Here is a 20156-nt window from a genome sequence, read left to right on the forward strand (position 1 = left end):
GATAATAAGGCTTCAAAATTATATAAATAGATTATCTACAACGTTTAAGGAATGTCCAGTACTATGCTTTGAAAATATCATAAAATCTCCATTTTGACTACGCGGCGCACGTTCCCCCTTAATTTTGTTAAAAAAAAAGTGGGTATGTTAAAAATCAATTTGAACTTCAACCCACATAATACAAAAGAATTGAATGTCAAGAACATTAAATCAATTGTCATTAATTATTTTCTTTTTCTTTTTATTCCAGAAATCACCATAGTGTAAAATCTAAAAGAATAACCGACCCTTGTAGCCAACCATCGGTTCTTGGACCGATCAGGGCCGCATTGGGTCAGCAAAAGGCGGCGGTCCGCGATGCAGCGATGGCCAACAAGAAGGCGCTGTACTCGGCGTGCGTGGCGGTTCTCGGGTTCGTTTGCTTCGCCATCGGGGCCACGGCGGTCGGTCTTCCAATGTGGGGATATTTCTATAATCGTAAGTATTTAAATACATTAAAATCAATATAACACACAGGCATTGTAACCTCCTATATTTCCTATAACAGCGAGAGAGTCAACAGGTGAAGATTATGATTAGAGGAGTTTCAAAATACAAAAAATTCCACGTGGATGGTGTTTTAAAATAGACTGATTAGTAAATAATACAATTATAAAAAGCTTGTACCGCTTAGCAAGGAATTTACAAAAAATTAAGTAAAATCTAACACATTTTATTTGGAGCTGAGCGACTTCCTCAAAAGGAAACTGAAGTTGATCAGGAATGAATGAAGCCGTGTGTATGTAAAAGGGCAATAGCCAGGGAACAGAAAAATAATTGAAGTGGGTAACCTTTTGGGGATGTAATAAGCTACAATTTTCTAGTGTGGAGAAATATGGAATAAACCTAAAACGGGTTAAAAATGTTATTTTTATTAGTTACGTCTGCCTCATAATATGTATTAAAGTTTGTCACCTAAACAGAACGCACATTAAATATTGGTAATATTTGAGGTCCTCAGTAGCAGCGCTCGAAATGTAAAAGTTTACGAACCGGAGCGCCTGACAATTTCCTGAAGATTAATCAAATTTTATGTGTATTTTATAAAAATAAGTGTTAGATATTTTTGTTATATGGCATTTATCTAGATCAGACAGTCAAAATATTTTTTTCCACGAGACAGCGATAATTTTACCAATTTTACAAACCGGAACGGCGCTCCGGTGCGCTCCGGTCCATTTCGAGCCTTGCCAAGTAGGCTTTGTAAAACAAAGTTTGTATTTATTTCCTTTTAAGACCTGCCTGTTTTAAGTCATAAGCCAATGCTGGCTTAAATATTATATTGGTCTACGGAGACTGGCTTTTGCATTCTATCTTATTAATGTGTTCTCTGGCAATAGCCATTTTGAATTTCTCATTGTGTTTACAGAGCTATGATTAATAAAAAAACAGTCAAGATACTACGCGAAACAAATAAATTACTCACCATAATAACGTATGAGTTTCCATCTCTTACTGGTACCATCTCTTCAATCTAACTAAAAGGTTGACGTTTTTGATTTGTGAGGAGCAGGGCGGCTTATTGAGATTTCGTAGTTATCTGTCAAAATATGTAGGTTGTGTGATGTTTATTAAATAATAGTAATTTCATTAAATGCATTAAATGCATTAAAAATTATTAATGAACTTTTTTACATTCATATAGTCTTTAATAGTATTTAACAATTTTGCACGGACACCACTTTATACAATATAATACGCTCGATTAATTAATGGATCACTTATTATTCCAAAGAATTTTTCTCTTCATTGTTGTTTCGGCCGTTGATTCTTAAATAATTTATCGTAATGGAATATTGGAATTTTTCTCTATTGTTTTTTTTAATTCCTTGGCAGACTATTCTTTTTTTGAATTCTTTAATTATTTTTGTCTAGAATTAATTTCTTGTTTTATCTCTCAAATCATGCCTTAAAGACGCATATCAATGTCAATTAAGCAGAATTGAATTCATTTTCAGTTAATTCTGTTTTGTATGGAAAGTTATTTCAGAAAAATCCGTAAAAAGTAAAAGACTATTATTGCTTGCTAAGGGGGTGGTCCTAGCAACTAAATTATTAATATATACGTGCGTTACTATGGAAATCAAAATGACATTTCAGTACCTATTCTAGGTATGCTTGTTGGTTTTTTTATTTACTTCATATCAAGTACAAGTTTAAGCATATTGAGCATAATAATTCAACAAAAAAATTTAAAAACGTTGTATATAACAAGTTCTTTTTATCTTGAAATTATTTTAATTTATACTTATGTTTTGTGGTCTGCACCTTTGGTTAATAATGTCAGTACGCGTTATCATTTTCACACGCGTTTTTTTTTATAAAAACAAAACATAACCTTGCTATTCTTTGCATTTGTGCTTTAGCATAACTTTCGTTTGTAGCTTCCCTAATTAATGTGACAGCATGTTTGGCGTCGTAGATTTCGTATAGTCATAATATCTATTTTTATCTTACTAAATTCTGATTTAAATACATAATATAAATTACTTCATATTAAATTCGTCGTCTACAAAATAATCTGTTCTAGTCTGCTCCGTTTAGTTCGTGTCGCTGAAACGAATTGTTTACAAACATCATGCAATGTCACACACGATGCGAGTAATTTCGCGCGCGAGTTTTCTTGCTTTTATAGCTGCCAACATTCTCTCAGCAAATTCAATATTTGTAGCGAGATTTATCGCCTTGTACGCAAAATGACAACTTTTATTGTCGGCACATGTGCCTTCCTTCGCATCTTACAACACATTATTTTCATCGCGAACTCTCAAAATTTAGGACAGTAATGCCCTCTTCTGTCGCATTTTTTAAATTAAATTTGGATAGACAAAAGATTAGATTGTAAAATTTTTCATTGAAAATATGAGGGCAGTATGATAATTCAGGTTAAAATGGTAAGTCACAATCGCAAATCTCACATAACATAACATCACAGAACAGATGAATACATAGAATTCCGATAGGTTAAGGCCATACTTCAGTTGAGGCATGGTCTAAAAAGATCGTGGCCAGGCGATGCGCGGATTGTGCAATTGACGCATGCCGAACGAAATATAATTTGTCATAAAGATCCAATATGCGTCCATTTAATGTCATGTTTATTGTTATATTACTAATAACAATAGTATATTCATTGACATGTTTTCTTTTTTAAGTACATACGTAAAGTTTTTTAGTCATCTTTACATGATTTAAGAATAATTTCGTCGCACCTACTGTTGAAAATTATTTGCCGTTTACTGAAGTATGCTCTTAAGCCCCCAATACACTACATTTTGACGCAGGGCTTTGAATGTGTGTGTCCTACGAAAATGAACCACACATTATAGACGTGCGATAGTGTATGTTTCAACCTACAAATACACCAATATTGAATGATCGTCAGTGAATAAACCAAGAGCAGTTGTCAGACAGCATAAGCGTATTCTCAACACGTGTTCAAGTTTATACCATATTCTTCCACACTCGCGATCGGTTGCCTGTTACTCCACACCCGTTAGGTATTTCAGTTCGCTTTATTTCTGAGTTCCCTGTATAACATATTATATTGTCAAGTATCTGTTACTGGTAGGTTTCGTAACAATAGTTTATACGGGGTGAGGTCGTCACTCCACGCCCAACCCCCTAATTTCTCTATCCACCGGTGTTGGTTACCAGATCTCCAGGGCTGTTTGAGTTACCACGTTTCACCACGTGGAGGTGAAGGCAGGCATTGGATGAGAGAGGCTGGGCGATAGCAGATGATGATACTATATCGTAACTTGCGCATGCATTATGCATTAAAATTCACGCAAATTTGTCATTTAGTTTATTTTAACAGCTATTGAAAGCAGACCATCTTTCGTATTTTTCTAAAAATGGAAAAAAGTGTATTTCGGTTTTTGATAAAACATTATTTTTGCGCGGAAAAACCACTACACAAACCAAAAACAATGCTTGCATAAAATAAATAAGTGTTTTCTTGGCAAAATTCCATGAATTGAAGTATGAATTGCTTCCTTATCCACAATTTTCTCCAGATATAGCCCCCTGCGACTATTTTCTATTCGCGGATTTAAACAAATGGCTAGTTGGGAAAATATTTAGCACTAATTACGAGAGTCATTAATGAAATAAACGCCCGTTTTTAAGGGCTGAATAAATCGTATTATTTGGAAGGGATCACAAAATTGAAAAAACCCTGGTCTAATTAGTGTATCAAGCTAAAAATTTCCGGAAAAAGATCATTCCTTGTTTCATTTTTACCAGACTTATCATACTGCCCTCGTATTCGGAAAGACTAAAAAATTTCATATTAAAAAAACGTAGAAAAATCATGAGATTCGAACTTATTTCGAAGTGATTATTAAGTTTGAGATCCAGTATCAGGATCTTTTTCAAGTGCTTCCAAGCTTTATTTATCCCAAATGGCTTAAGCTTAAACCATGTGATAAGATAAACGAGTGACATTAATAAAAAGCGCATATCTCGGAAAAGTCTGAGAAACATCTTAAAAAATATCTTAAACGGAGTGTGATCCCAGTATACATACATCTTTCACTTACAGAGCCTAGGTCTTTTACCACTAAGCTAACATAACCTGACGTATGTGCTAGCTATCTACAATTAAAACATTAATATTGTGAGATATTATCTTTTCATTTGTTTTGGTCAGGTAACTCAGATATAATGGGAACTGAAATACCTAACGGGTATGGAGAAGTAGGCAACCGAGCTCGAGTGCGGAAGAATATGGTATAAACTTAAACACGTGTTGAGAATACGCTTATGCTGTCTGACAACTGCTCTTGGTTTATTCACTGACGATCATTCAATATTGGTGTATTTGTAGGTTGAAACACACACTATCGTACGTCTATAATGTGTGGTTCATTTTCGTAGGACACACACATTCAAAGCCCTGCGTCAAAATGTTGTGTATTGGGGGCTTAAGAGCGTACTTCAGTGAAACGGCAAATAATTTTCAACAGTAGGTGCGACGAAATTTCTAACTAGTCGCCAATCAGAGACCGACAGTCGAGGTGTCCGCACATCGATTTATTTTGTCATGGCGTCGGATGAAAATATTCTTAAATCATGTAAAGATGACTAAAAAACTTTACGTATGCTTAAAAAACTTAAACATGTGTCAAGAATACGTCATACGTCGAATACTGACAACTGCTCTTGGTTTATGCATTGACGCTCATTTAATATTGGTGTATTGAAGGTTGCACCACACACTATCGCACGTCTATAATGCGTGGTTCGTTTTCATAGGACACTCGCACATTCAAAACCCTGCGTCAAAACGTAGTGTATTGGAATTTAGCCTATCAAAATTCTATTTATTAACCTGTTCTGTGGCTTTGGTAGATTTTGAGATTTTTTTATGGGAGCCAAATTCAATATCAAAAGCTTTTTTGGGGCTGCACTTATATTATATTTCTCATAATTATTCAAATAAATTATTTTACAAAACAATAAAATCTCATTCATTTTGTGACATATTAGGTATTATTAAAATATACCATACCATACCATTATAATATACTACCACAATTAGTAGCATAATTTTACTTACTGTTCCCACATATTGAGAGTATTTTTTATTATGTAAAACTTTTTTTTTGGCTTCATTTTCCTTACCACTTTACGATGTTCTGGGAAATTGCTACGTTGTCATAAATGTAGCAAGATATTCGCCATATTGCTTGAGCAGTTACATAATATACTTACTTCGATCCATGAACAGTTAGTTAATAACAGTCTGTTTTCCACTCTTGTGGCTATCATTGTTGGTGACATCAATCCGGAGTGTACTCCAAAATATTTTTCTTGTATACTTTCGATTCAAATGCAATGCGATAACTTGTTCCCAATTAATGAACATTTTGACTGCATATTTCGTTAACTTTCTTACCATTTTCTCCAAATATTTTACCATGTTCCACTCGAACTATGACGAATAACTATCACTAGGTAGTACGTACCTTCAAAGTTTATAGTTTCGTGTCACGGCCTGACTGTAGTGCCATTGTGTAGGTACATCATCTGCTTAAGGCTATACTTCAGCTGAGGCATGGTCAAAAAACTCTAAAAAGATCGTGACTAGGCGATGCGCGGATTGAGCAAATGACGGGAACCGAACGAAATATAATTTGTCATAAAAATTCAACATACGTCCTTTTAATGTTATGTTTATTATTATATTCGTAATAATAATAGTATTTTCATTGGCATGTTTTCTTTTTCAAGTAAATGCGGAACGTTTTTTAGTCATCTTTACACGATTTAAGAATATATTCCTCCGTCGCCATCACAAAACAAATTGACGTGCTCACACCTCGCCTGTCAGTCTCTGATTGGCGACGACTGCGAAATCTCGTTCCACCTACTGTTTAAAATTATTTGCCGTTTCACTGATGTATGCTCTTAATGAATAATAAGTACCTAACTAGTATCCCCAAATAGTTCATAGTTTTATTCTAATACAGCCACCTGAAAGCAACAGTGGAATAAGTCAAATATACTAGTTTCGAGATAATTGAACTCTTTCATAGAAATCAAATATTTAACTTTGTGTTTATTTTATTTTTCTGCGGTTTATAGGTAATATAATAATATTTAAAACATGATGCTTCTTAGTTTCGAGAAAAACATCCTTTTCCTTTTATAGTGCATTGCTAGTGTTATTTGAAAAGTATCCCAGTGTTGCTATAAGTATTTACGATTAAGTTGATAATTCGTTATAATCAATCTAAAAGCAACAGTGGGTTATCTCAGTTATCCCACTGTTGCTTTGAAGCTATAGAATGATTTTAATAAATGCAACTGTGGCATTTTCATTTAAATTGGCAATAATACCCACTAGGTATCACACTTAATAAAAAATTGATTCATTACCTACGTAGAATATGAAAACAAAACAAAAAGTATACTGAACATACATAACTTAAAAACACCTCAGATATATTATACATTATACCTACTAGAAAAAATCAATTGGCGCGATACCAGTAGATATACGGGTTCAAATCCCGTCGAGCGTCGTATTTTTTTCAAATGTGATTTTTATAGTTTGCTTATATCTGAGATGTTTTCAAGTTATGTATGTTCAATATATAGAATATTACATTCTCAAATCTTGTGAATTAATCGTCGAATAAAAGAAATGGTTAACTTAAATATACTTTCTTTTTAACACTACTGCCGGCCATAGAGCCCAATGACAGTTGTTTAGTTAGTAATAAAAGTGAAACAATTACAAACACCCAGACTTTGAGAAAATCGCATAAATATAGTGTGATCACACCGGGAATCAAACCTGGAGCCCCTGAACGAAAGGCCTGCACCTTACGCACTGGACTACGAGTCCGGCATATTGATATTGCCTTCAGCAATCGATTGGCATACTTATCTCAATATCGACTTATTTCACTATATCTCACTGTTGCTTTCAGGTAGCGATACGTTGAATTAAAAAAAAAACACAGTAAAAAACCAATACAATATTATATTATGGATTTGTAATAGATAGGTACATGTATCATACAACTAACTAACACTTATCTCCACGTCAGAACAATTGATTCCATCAAATTTAATGTAGGTAGATAGTACTGTCATTATTTGCATACCAGTTATGCTCTTCTATTATTATAATAGCATAATTTCACTGCCTATTATCTGTATTTTTGCGGTGACCAAAAAGTAGATAAGTTTAAAGACATTTAGAAACATGTTTTTATTTAATAAAAAAAAAACAGAAAAACTATATCATAATAATTACATTTAGATTAAGATTTTCAGAAAAAAAATCAGTTCATCATTTCCTTTATACGAAGCGCATTGATACTCTTTTTCTGGCATCATAATATCTCCTCAAATCTTAATATTTTTACCGAGGTCTTGTGCAGGTTTAGCCATTATATACTTAAAAGTATTGAGTTTGGTTTTTCATGCATGATTTGATAAAAGATAAGCATATCATTTTATAAATCAAATTTATGCTAAATCTCTGAAACCAGCCATTTATTTTCTTCAAGGCAGCCTTCGAAATGGACCATAGCTCCCAGTTTGTAATATCCTATAAAAATTATCGCTCGTGGAAAAAAATTTAAATTGTGCTGCAGTCAATGACATTATTAATGGACAACGCACTCAGTACAGTAGCTAGCAAGTAAATTCGCGCATAGCGACATTTGCACATGTATAGGTAGACGTCACGTGATAAAATTTTGCAATTTCCATTATGCGATATCACGCATCGGGAATTTATAGCAATATCACCTTTATTGTAATGGCGTTAGAACAGATTATGCCATTCGGCAGACCCGACAAAAAAGTGAGTGTCATTTTTTTCCAGATGCTTCGTCCATATTAATGTCATTGGTTGCAGTTCATGAATTATTATAAAACAATTAAATTCATTTACTTCACATATTTTTTTTCCTAAACGTTAATACGCATAATTGACTCGTGGTAAAAATTAATACTAATGATAACATGTAGTCAACCACTTTTTCTACAAGCAATAATAAGCATATTATGTGTTATTTTATTATTATCGTTTTTTGTGCGGTTTGTTTTTCTTCGCTCGCGGAGTAACTGACAAGCTTTTCGTAGATATGCATGTCAGAAGTTTAAAGTATGTTTTGCATTTATCCTCCCAAAAATCGAAAATACTTTAGTATTTAGTATTATGGACCGCTCCGGTTCATAAAATATTCCATTTTGTGCGCTGCTTCAATGAATTTATTATTCTAATATTTTAATCAAACAATGGTTCGTTTCAAAAATATTTTCATGCCGAATTCAAAAAAGAAATCTTCGGAATTGTGTTAAAATGATCCCTACACTTATTCGTGACAAACTTCAATGCATATTATGAATACAGGGGTAAATATATTGAAAATAATTTATTCTTTAAAACGTGTTTCGATTGTGAATCGAAGGTACCTTCTTCAATCACACCCGGAAATTAAAGCACCATTAAGTTTGTGTTCCCTGGTCACCCTAGTTTATACGTGAAAATGAAAATAAATGCGGCATGTGGCTTGGCCTAAAATACGTGCTTTAAAAACTAGATCTCAGTGTGTGATTGTGTTGTGTAGTAACATTGTAATACAAACATCTCGCAGAATCACAACAGGTTGTAGCAGCTGTTCGATATAATTAGCAAAAAATGACGTTACACGTGGCATTTTTACCTCTAACAGTGTTACCAAATGCAAAAAAGAAAAATAAGAACAATTTATTTTTTAAACTTCTTCCTCCTCCCTTCAGAATGTAATTCTAAATCTAAGTGTAGTTTTTCTTAGCGGTCCATTTGAATTTATGGCTTTGGAATGTGATAATTTTTTGTCAGGTCTTCCGGGCTGCCAATCGAATTTTTAGATATCAAGACATTTTGTTCTTATTTAAATCTATACCGACGTATTATTTAAAATTAAATATGATTTAAATTTGCATAAAAAATATTTTTGAAATGTCAGTAAAATTCGCCGATTTGTTACAATTATTTCCCGGTAGATGTCACGATATTGTATACATAAATGGTACTTTTACGTACGAATTATTACACCCTTTGAACGCATGAATCTTTGTCTTAAATATAATACGCAGCGCAGTTGTGTATTGCAACATATGTAGGAATTACATGATGTGAATGTAATATAAAACGTTTTTATTAATAATTATTCTTTAAATAAACGCCTAGTCAGGAGTCTTCCCCACTGACATTACTTAACGTAAGTACAGTAAAAACAAAACAATGATTCGGTTCATGGATTGTATTCGTACGAATAAGTACGTATGCCGTTGTCAGCGCTGCGGGCACATCGACAGCCAGTAACATTAGTAGGGCTCGGACACCGCACGCACACCATCGACCGACCGAATCATTGTTTTGTTTTTACTGTACGTCATTGTCTTATGTTAGAATTGTGTTACCCACGAAAGTCGCCAATACACCAAGATTCGACAAGCGTCTAAATTCTTTGTAGTCCTGGCGGTTGTACATTTAAACATATTGTGGCATTTTCATACCATTAGGGAGAATGTACACGTGCCTGTAAAAAGTATGCCAATAACGAGTATGGCATACCAGTTCACGTGAGCACACATGCGAGCTGTTGGCGTACTTACTGCTGTCACTGACACGAACTGAATAGCGTAGTTGCATTACTAGTAAACATAAAAAAGTGATTCGTCTGTTAGCTTAAACTTCATGGAGACCAAATTACTGTCACATAGCCCACTTCTATTGTTGCGTGTCGCTTTTACCTATATAATTTAATTATCCAAGTACGGTTGACTCCCACCACTAGATATCATTATCGATATTATGAATCAAATAAAGTAAATTGGTTTTTGAATTAAAGACTAAAGTGATGACTTATTAAAAGCGTACTTCAGTGAAACGGCAAATAATTTTCAACAGTACGTGCGACGAAATTTCTCACTCGTCGCCAATCGGAGACAGACAGTCGAGGTGTGCGCACGTCGATTTGTTTTTTCATGGCGTCGAATGAAAATATTTTTAAATCGTGTAAAGATGACTAAAAAACTTTACGTAAGAATGTACTTAAAAAAGAAAACATGTCAATGAATATAAGTACTATTATTATTAGTAATATAACAATAAACATAACATTAAATGGACGCATGTTGGATTTTTATGACAAATTATATTTCGTTCGGCACGCGGCATTTGCACAATCCGCGCATCGCTTACTCACGATCTTTTTAGACCATGCCTCAACTGAAGTATAGCCTTAAACACAGAACAGACAATAAATAGAATACCGATAGGCTATATTCAATACGCCGCATATTGATGCAGGGTTTTTGAATTTGTGAGTGTCCTACGTAAATGAAGCACTCATTATGCACGTGCAATAGTGTGTGTAATACACCAACATTAAATGAGCGTAAATGCATAAACCGAGAGCAGTTTTCAGTATTCGACGTACAACGTATTCTTGACACGTGTGTAAGTTTAACCCGGATTCTTCCTTACTCGAGCCAGTTACCTGCTATCGCCTTACCCGTTAGCTATTTCAGTTCCCATTATTTCTGTCCCTGTTCCCTGGCCTTAAAGCTGTTGGAGGCATCAAAAAATGCTAGGAAAAATACCACAAGCCAAATGCATTTGTTGCAAGCTATCGCTATCGAAAAATGGTAGATCTGGCAGGAAAAACGCTAAATTGACAACGCTCGATGTTTACCTAGTTGTATTTTAACTATCATGTCACGCAGTCTGTATGCGTAAATATGGTATCTAATGCGTTCTTGTGAGGTTGTATTAAACAACACTGGAATTGCGAAAAAAATAATACTCAACCGTAATTTCGTAGATACCTACTGATTACTTTGTATTACGTAAATTGCATGATTATGTAGGTACTTGCGTCGCACAGACCTTGTAGATAATAATGTCGGTCAAATAAGCCGGCCGGCTGGCAGTCAATGAATGAAACAGTGTGCGGTGAATGGGATATGCCGGTCGCCGATTGTGCAATATGCAAATTTATATTATTGTGCATTGGACTATATTTTATTTCATTCATGTAGTGTGCCACTAGCGCGGTCCAAGCGGAATACTTGGACCACAGCAATCATATTCATCATTATTCTAACATTTCACAAAAATTACTAATATATAGTTATTAAATGGATAATTCTAGCATATTTATGTTACGGAACAGGACATATTTTCAATTCTCGCTGCTAAATAGGTAATAATACAAAGAAATTATAATTATTAGAAATAATAAATGTCGGTCAAAAATGATATCTGCATTGTCGTTGTCACGGTTGTTTTTTTATCGTAATAGATTTTTGGGTTAAACCGTGTGTCATTCTTTCCTCGACGTTTCGGGCTCGTTGCAGAGGCCATTATCAAGAGATGATAATATATGATGATGATTTTATGATGAAATGTAGTGTACGTATATGAATGTAAACGTTGCTCTAAGAATGTCAAAAGGAATCCGATTAGCTAAGAGCAAACTTTGCTCAGAGTAATGTGTCAAATGTCAATCGTTATGACCTGAGATACCGGCTCGAATATTGGATTTTGCTGATAGTGCCGAAAGCCATGACGTTTTTAACCGTAATCCATCATCCCTATTAATATTTTCAGGGTTTCTATGGATTTCAATGGCCTCCTTACCAATCGTGCGAAATATTCTTTATTCCAACCCAATATCTTGGTTTCAAAGTCAAATTTGTGTCCTGTATCCATCGAGTGCTCGAACATCTTGTGTTCACTCACACGCTTCTTTACTGTTCTAGAAGTTTGGCCTATATATATTTTTTTGGTCATCCGCGACAGCTTAACTGGTATACACACTACACTACATTTCATCATAAAACATATCATCTCTTGATAATGGCCTCTGCAACGAGCCCGAAACGTCAATGAAAGAAGGAAGAAGGACACACGGTGGAAACCCAACAATCTACTACGATTAAATGTGATGTTTCTTCTTATCAGTGTTGCCATATTTTTCTATGCTGATTATAGTACAAAGGCGTAAAAATTATAGCATTTCTTAAAAATATATAGTACAGGAACATTTTTCGTCTTGAATCCTTTAAAATTATAGTATTTTGGTATATTTGGCGTAAAATTATAGTATTTTACATTTTTCGCAGAATTAAAATGGTAGTATTGTACTATAATTATAGTACGGTTGGCATCACTGGTTCTTATACTAAGTACAACGTATCAAAACGTAAAAACCACGTGATATGACACATTGGTGAAATGCTATTATGGGCGATTTATATTCATAGTACCTATACAATCACAAGAAACCAATAAGTATTTGTTATTTTACATGCATAAAGCCTCATGACTTCAAATCTCATAAAATTGTTCCAAATTATACCCTGAGGTATCACTTTTTATTTTTGCCCAATTTGAGCAGCCTATCACCTTCCTACCCCTCCCTTGCTTTCCAGCACCCCAAAATAGTGGTGGGGACTATGCTAGTAATCACTAGTCTTTACATTATTATTATTATTAAACTGGCGCTAGGGGCCGTTCAGGTCCATGGCCGACTGCACAACGTTTCTCCAGGCATCTCTGTCCATCGCTCTCTCTTCCCAGTTGACTATCCGCAGCCTTTCCGCATCCCTTTGAATGTTGTCCGCCCATCTCCGTCGAGGGCGGCCAAGAGGTCGAGTGCTAGCTGGTGTGCCTTTGTAAATCCTATAGAGAGTTCTAGATCTTTCAGATCGTACAATGTGGCCCGCCCATCTGAGCCTTCTTGACCTCAGAATATTAGTGATTCTAGGTTGGTATCGGTCGAAGAGCTCAGCGTTTGTGCGGATGCGCCACCGGTGGTTCTCATTGACGGGTCCAAGTATTCTCCGGAGGATTCTGTTTTCAAACACTTGGAGCGCCTTTTCTTGTTTTTTTGTTAAACCCCACGTTTCACATCCATACATGACGATCGGTTTGATGACTACGTTATACACCCGGAATTTCGTTTTGATGGACAGCATTTTGGACCTGAACAGACGACTCAGCGCAAAGTACGCTGCATTTCCACTTCTCAGTCGGTCAGCGAGCTCTAGGGACATTTCATTTTTAGAGGTAATGTTGGAGTCCAAGTACTTGAAGAGAGAGGTTCTCTCGAACGAGGAGTTTCTTATTCCAATGTTTCCAGAGGGTTCAATGCCTCTTGTCATTTTCAAATACTTGGTCTTTCCTACATTTACTCGTAGGTTCAACCTTTTCGCTGTGTCCTCCAGATGAGTGAAAATATCTCTGACTTCTTCTTCAGATTTTCTGAGCACCACCAAATCATCTGCGTAGCCCAATAGCCCGTAGTCTTTACATTGCAAATTGTAATATAATATTTCACAAATAATCAATCGACGAATCTTGTTTAATTATTCGTACCTATTCGCCTCCTCCACTCCACCCAGTCCTGCGTCAATTCCGTTCAAATTGACCGAATTCCGGAAAATGTCTCAGTGCAAATGTTGTGATAAATAAATCACAATGAATCACACAATCTAATAGCCAACGATGTTGCTAAATTAAATTGAATTGATTTATTTCTTTCAATTGAACCGGCAACTGAGAGATGAAATACCGCACTTGCATCCAACCGGACGGAACGGCACAGATTCGCGGGCGCCCGATATTAAATTTAATACAAGTCAAAACAAAATACGTAACTCTCCAAGCGCATCGACAGATTACTAATAATCCCCGGTTTGGCTAATGGATTAGTATTTACGTAGTAGAACTCCATTATAACATGCAATGTACCACATGGGGAAAGCGAAATATCGCTTGGAAGAATATTCGTATGTGGTCAATGAAATGAGTCGCTATGATCTGATTATTTTTCTATCTACGATTTTTTTGTTTAATAGATTATGTACAAATTTTCGCTACACAAATCATAATATTAATATATATTGTGTCACCACAGAGTTAGGGATGGCTGGCGGTCATGAAGCAGGTGAGATGATCGTTTCTTCAGATACCTAGCTAAAACTTCTGAAAACGATGCGTATTTTTCACAATCTGACATTTTAAAAACGTTTAACACAAGAAGGTTATAATATATTGATTATCTATCGGTTTGTTTATTCTATTGGTTATCTATTGGTTTGTTTCCCTATTGATTATTTTTTCAAACATAACTCAATAACTAATGGCTCAATAGTGACTATTATCGGACAGGTAATTTTTTCTGGAACCTCCGAAACTGACAGCATCTCAAGCATTCACGTAGGTACCTAAAACGTCGTTGCACATGTGCAGGTTATTTTAATATACTTCTTATGAGGAATGTTTATTAGCCATTCTCTAAAGCTATTTGGTCCTAAAACACATTGATCGAGCGGCGGGATTCGAATCTGCAACCCAAGAACTTAGAGGCGAGAGTTGTATCCACTTCTTCACTGCATTTAAATAGGTTTTTATTATGCTCCTAATCGGATTTGGATATCTACTGCCGACTTAAATTTAAAAAAATCGTATAGGACACCTAGAAGGCATGATAAAAATGGTTCGATAGAATGGCTAAGATATACTATTCTTCTTCTTGTTGTGCCATCCCCTAGCGGAGGTCAGCCACCATCACGGAGGTTTTTAAGCCACGAAATGCGACGCCGTCCTTTGCTACGCTTACCATTGATCTTTCCTTGAATGACAAATTGGGGAATACTGTACTTTTGTCCTCTCATAATGTGGCCGAGGTACTGTAGTTTCCTGGTTTTGATACTACGTAGAACTTCTCGGTCCTTCCCCATTCGATTGAGAACTTCAACATTTGTCACCCGGTCAGTCCAAAGAATTTTGAGGATGCGTCTACACAGCCACATCTTGAAAGCTTCAAGTCTCCGTGACATCTCTTGGTTTAGCGTCCATACTTCCATACCATAGAAAAGAATTGAGAGAACATAACAACGTACCATACGCAGTCTCAGACCTAGGTCAAGGTCTCGGTTGCTAAGGAGGCGTCTCATTTTGAGAAAGGCGCTCCTTGCGATCTCAATTCTAGTTTTTATTTCCTGAGACTGGTCCCATTTCTCATTGACCCATGTACCTAAATATTTATAATGGGTCACACGTTCGATTGGTTCGCTGTTAATGACAAAATTTGTGTTGGTGTCTGGTGTCGCCATTTTTGATACTAGTAATAATTTTGTTTTATTGATTAATACGTCATTTGGTATACTAGTAAATACTATTCAAAAAGGTAAAAATACATCAACGTCATGAAGATTCATAATATTGTATAATATGCTAGATGTGGCTTGGAGTGGTAGCTCCAGTAACTGAAAAAATATATTTTGTGAATAAACATGGAAAGATGTATTTAAATAAATATATACTTTGAATTGAGCCATGAGTCAAAATCGAATTGTGTGCTGTGTTAGCTTTCGTGACATTCAAACTAAAATAACTTTTATTTTGGATTTCATGATTTACTTTATTTTGAAATAAACTTTCGTTTGTTTTGTCATGTCAAACGTATTTACATATTTTTAATGATTATATTGTCCACAAAACGTGCTTCATTAATTATTCATAATCTATGTAAACGAACCGATTTCTTTTTATTTTTAAAATACTGAACTTAATCACTTTTTTCTCATTAGTTTTGGATGTGTTTATAAATTAATAAACTTTAAAAATTTACCTTGAGCATTCACCGCCAGTATCAAAAGTAATCTTATAAAACATGTAGAGCAGTGATTCCCAAAGTAGACATTGTTGGTCCCCTATGGGGCGTTAGGAGACAAGGCAACAGCAGAGGACCGCACGGCTTTTCAAATGGGACATAATTATAACGTAATCAATCAATACCACTGCCCTTCACCCGAATGAATCAATCATTTTACGCGATTTGACCAAATATTTTTTCCGACTTATACTCGGCGTAAATGGAAACTCTGTCATTATTGGTGGTGTTGGTTTGGGGAATGGGACAACTGGACTCCGGACAATTGGACGCCGCACTGTCGTAGACACGTATACAGAACGTAGACGAGGTATTTTAATCAGTTTCTATCTACTACTTAGTAGTTTTAATTCAACAAATGTACTATTTATTGCGGATTGAGAATTACCATGCCTAAGGTTTTATATAAAATAAAAAAAACTCTTTTTTCGTTGGAACTTAAACATATGCACGATTAAATCATTATTTACGTCTGCATATTTACATTCTCATCAACTAATAAATCATAATACAATCATTTAAATATAAATATTAATATTAAATATTTTTTGTTAAAAGTACCTATAAGTACCTAACGTCTATTTATTTTCGAATTCCGTGGCGTCCAGTTGTCCGGTGCCAAATCGTCCTAGACCCGTTGGTTTGTGTGTCTCTGATAAGTATCTTAGGAATCGAGGCCATCTGATGTTTGTTCTCCCAAGATGCAGATCTAACCTGCCATTACTAATGCCAATTGGGAGGGCAATAACTATATTCAATGAAATCGCTTCAAATATTGATATATTCGAAGAAGGTAGGAGGAAGAAGGAAGGAGTGAATTTAGGTGGACATTGTTTTATATATTCTTAAAATAGGGTCCACTTAGCTCATTCGGTGTACTGCCATGATTTATAATATATATTTTTTTATAATTTTTGTACCTTTTACTTTACTTTTCATACTGTTTTTGTGATACTGCATATATTTATTTCTTCTTTACACTGTTTCTTTGTTTCATGTTACATCATTCTGGTTGCAAATGCAACATGTGTATCCACTTTTAACAGAGAAATTCCTGAAATACATCTTGCCTTTTCCAACTTCATATCTATGTGAAGTTGGTTTTTCAACATTTGTAGACATTAAGGCAAAAAAAGGAACAGGCTTTTGGATGTGGAACCGCATCTCAGATTAAAATTAACAACCAGGAACCAAATTATGATGATCTGTCTCAACATAAACAATTTCATCCTTCTCATTGATTATAATGAATGTTATTTATAATATAAGTTTTATTTATTTTATTATGAATGAATTTTATTTTTCGTTTATTATTATTTTGTTTATGTAGGTAACTACTAAAACGGGAAAAAAAATACTTTGATTGTTATTAAAGTATATGCATTTTTTGACGAGGGGTACTCAGTGTTACGAAAATTATAGAAGGGGTACACAGGTGTCGAAAGTTTGGGAAACGCATCCTGTTTTTCTGGTGAAGATTGTAACAGATTGTAATAGCAGTAGTGGTGTACAAATTGATTTATCTTTTTTATAAAAGTATTGGCATTGAAATTCTACGATTGAAGAAAAACTATTGTTGGTAAATTTTACGTCTATTATTAACTAGTTGAATTAGGTTAACTCGAGTATTGTTGTTTTATGGCTACTCTCCAGAAAAACACACTGAAATATAACATCGTCTTTTGTTTTTTTATGAATTTAAATATATATTTCTTGCTAGAAAGATATTTAAAGTAATAGTTGTTGTTCTGCATAAAGCATAATAAATACTTCAATGACATTATTCCTAGACACAGACGAAGCAATTTGCCAATATAATACAATGCATTTATAGGTTAACTGATAATATATAATGTGCACTATCTACTGCGCACAGGACCAAGAGAAGTGGAATCAGCTTGGAGACGCCTTCATCCAGCAGTGGATAGATTCAGGCTAATGATGATGACTATCATTCTAAAACTACATTATATTATGATCATACATAATTCTGAGAACACTCATGAGAAAATATAGCGAATAGAAAAGATCTTTTTTGAAAAAAGTAAGACACCCGACAGGATGTGTCTCTTGCGTATCGCGCCATGTGCATTGCAATAATGTGCATAATTATAATGGTACATTCTTAAAAATCTAAGTAGTAATAAATAAAGATTAAGATAGCATAAAATTTTAAATAAGTATCTATCGTAAGTACTAATCGTTTGCTATTATAATTTCTAAGTAACTTAAATTTTCCGGATTGTCAAGAAACACCACCTGTGTTTGGTGTGTTGGTTTCTATACAATCGGAGATTATAATCGGATGCATTTGGAATCGAGTGAGACCTGCGTCAACGCACGCTGACCGTAGTTCGTGTGTCTGAGCCCTAAGCAAGGTCGCACACATGCAATCGTCTCGACAGGGACATAATATTATCAAAAATATGATTTCGGTATAGTCATAATATTGAAGCTTGATATGATATAAAGGATTTCACTACACATTTTTTTTTATAAAAATTTATATTGTATTTAAATAAATATAAAACTTTTTAAAACTGTAAATTAGTCAAAAAAAAATCTATACAATAGAGAAAATTTAATAAACTTAATTTTAGTAATAAACATGATCATAGAAAAATATGTAATAATAAGACGAATTCGCATTTAATTTATGTTTGACTAATAAAAAATATTTTTCGTTTTAATGTTTTTAGATATATTTTTACATAATTAATTAAAACACTTTAAAATGTGAATTATCAAATTGCAAGGTTCGTAATTTTCTGCTAGGTGCTTCTGATAGGTAAAGTATTAAGAGTATGTATGTACATGTTTTGCATTTTGCTTTTGATTATAATGTAGTAATTTAAAATGAAATATATATTTTTAAAACTGACATCTAGCATTCTTTTTGTTGCGACATAAACAATTTTCTACTTCATAAATTAAACACAATAAAAAAGTGTGGACTACCGCCAAAATAACTTGGAAACAGCTGGACAATGCCGCAAAATAACATTGTTATGAACGAAAAAAAAATAGATTCTAAGATGTTTCTGAAATGGTTGCAAAATATAATATTAGCAATCCAGTGTTGTCTGTTCGGTTGAATGCAATACATACCTCGCATCTATCTCTGGCAGCTTTGTGATGGTAAAACTAAAATAATATCGCATCTTCTTATTTCCAATACAATACAATATAATCAAACCAGCGGAGCAGACTTTGCTTTTCGCTCCACTACTCACTACGTCTCCACACCAGTCAGTGTTGCCATATTTTTGTCACCGAATTATAGTACGCAGGCATAAAAAATATAGTATTTCTGCAAAAGATAAAGTACGCGTTGAATGACTGATACTTTAGTGCATTTTCAAAAAAATACATATAAAGTGATTAACGAGAGCTTTATTTAGATACATTTTTACCGGAATTACCGGTAATTCGAGACTTTTTGATGCAAATTTCATCTAAAGTGATTTCAACTTAGGGTTGATAGCTTTTCTTTATTTCACTCAAACAACTTTAGTCCTATATTATTTCATCTATTGTTTTTCCGAAATTTCAAAATTATAGTATTTTCGAACTTTTATATCGTACATAGTACGCGGGCCAAAATTATAGTACAGATACTATAATTATAGTACGATTGGCAAAACTGCCACACCATGTATTCGGGCGAATACAGTGACTTAACGAAGTTAAACGCCCTTCAAAGCAGTGATTGAAATGGGAAATCATACGAACCCGGGGGGAATGGGACGATTTGGCACCGCGAACTGGCCTCCGCCGATTGGCCTCCGGTAATTGGCCGCCGGTACAATCGGACGCCGGCCCAATTGGACGCCGACCCAATTCGACGCCGACCCAACTGGCCTCCGGGAGATTGGACGCCGCACAGTTGAATTAAATGCGCAAAGGAATAGACGTACG

General features: G+C 34.7%; 1 protein-coding gene and 1 long non-coding RNA gene across 2 annotated transcripts in view; one reads left to right on the forward strand and one right to left on the reverse strand.

The window, feature by feature from the left end:
* LOC147078053 (uncharacterized) overlaps positions 1-20156 on the forward strand; it is a 135319-nt gene that overhangs the window by 99486 nt on the left and 15677 nt on the right. Inside the window, exon 2 of the mRNA XM_085961168.1 lies at positions 251-477. Coding sequence (XP_085817294.1) covers positions 366-477 — 112 coding nt within the window. The 5' untranslated portion in view covers positions 251-365. The remainder of the gene's footprint in view (positions 1-250; positions 478-20156) is intronic.
* On the reverse strand, positions 5780-7499 carry LOC147078054 (uncharacterized). The gene is made up of 3 exons (XR_015072264.1): positions 7011-7499; positions 6452-6888; positions 5780-6075 (listed from the first exon to the last, which is right to left on the reverse strand). It is a non-coding gene; the product is annotated as an uncharacterized LOC147078054 (long non-coding RNA).

This window comes from Rhyacophila brunnea, unplaced genomic scaffold (genome assembly GCF_057557595.1).
Source record: "Rhyacophila brunnea isolate RB1 unplaced genomic scaffold, BYU_Rbru_1.0 scaffold_12, whole genome shotgun sequence".
In the NCBI taxonomy this organism is placed as follows: Eukaryota; Metazoa; Arthropoda; class Insecta; order Trichoptera; family Rhyacophilidae; genus Rhyacophila; species Rhyacophila brunnea.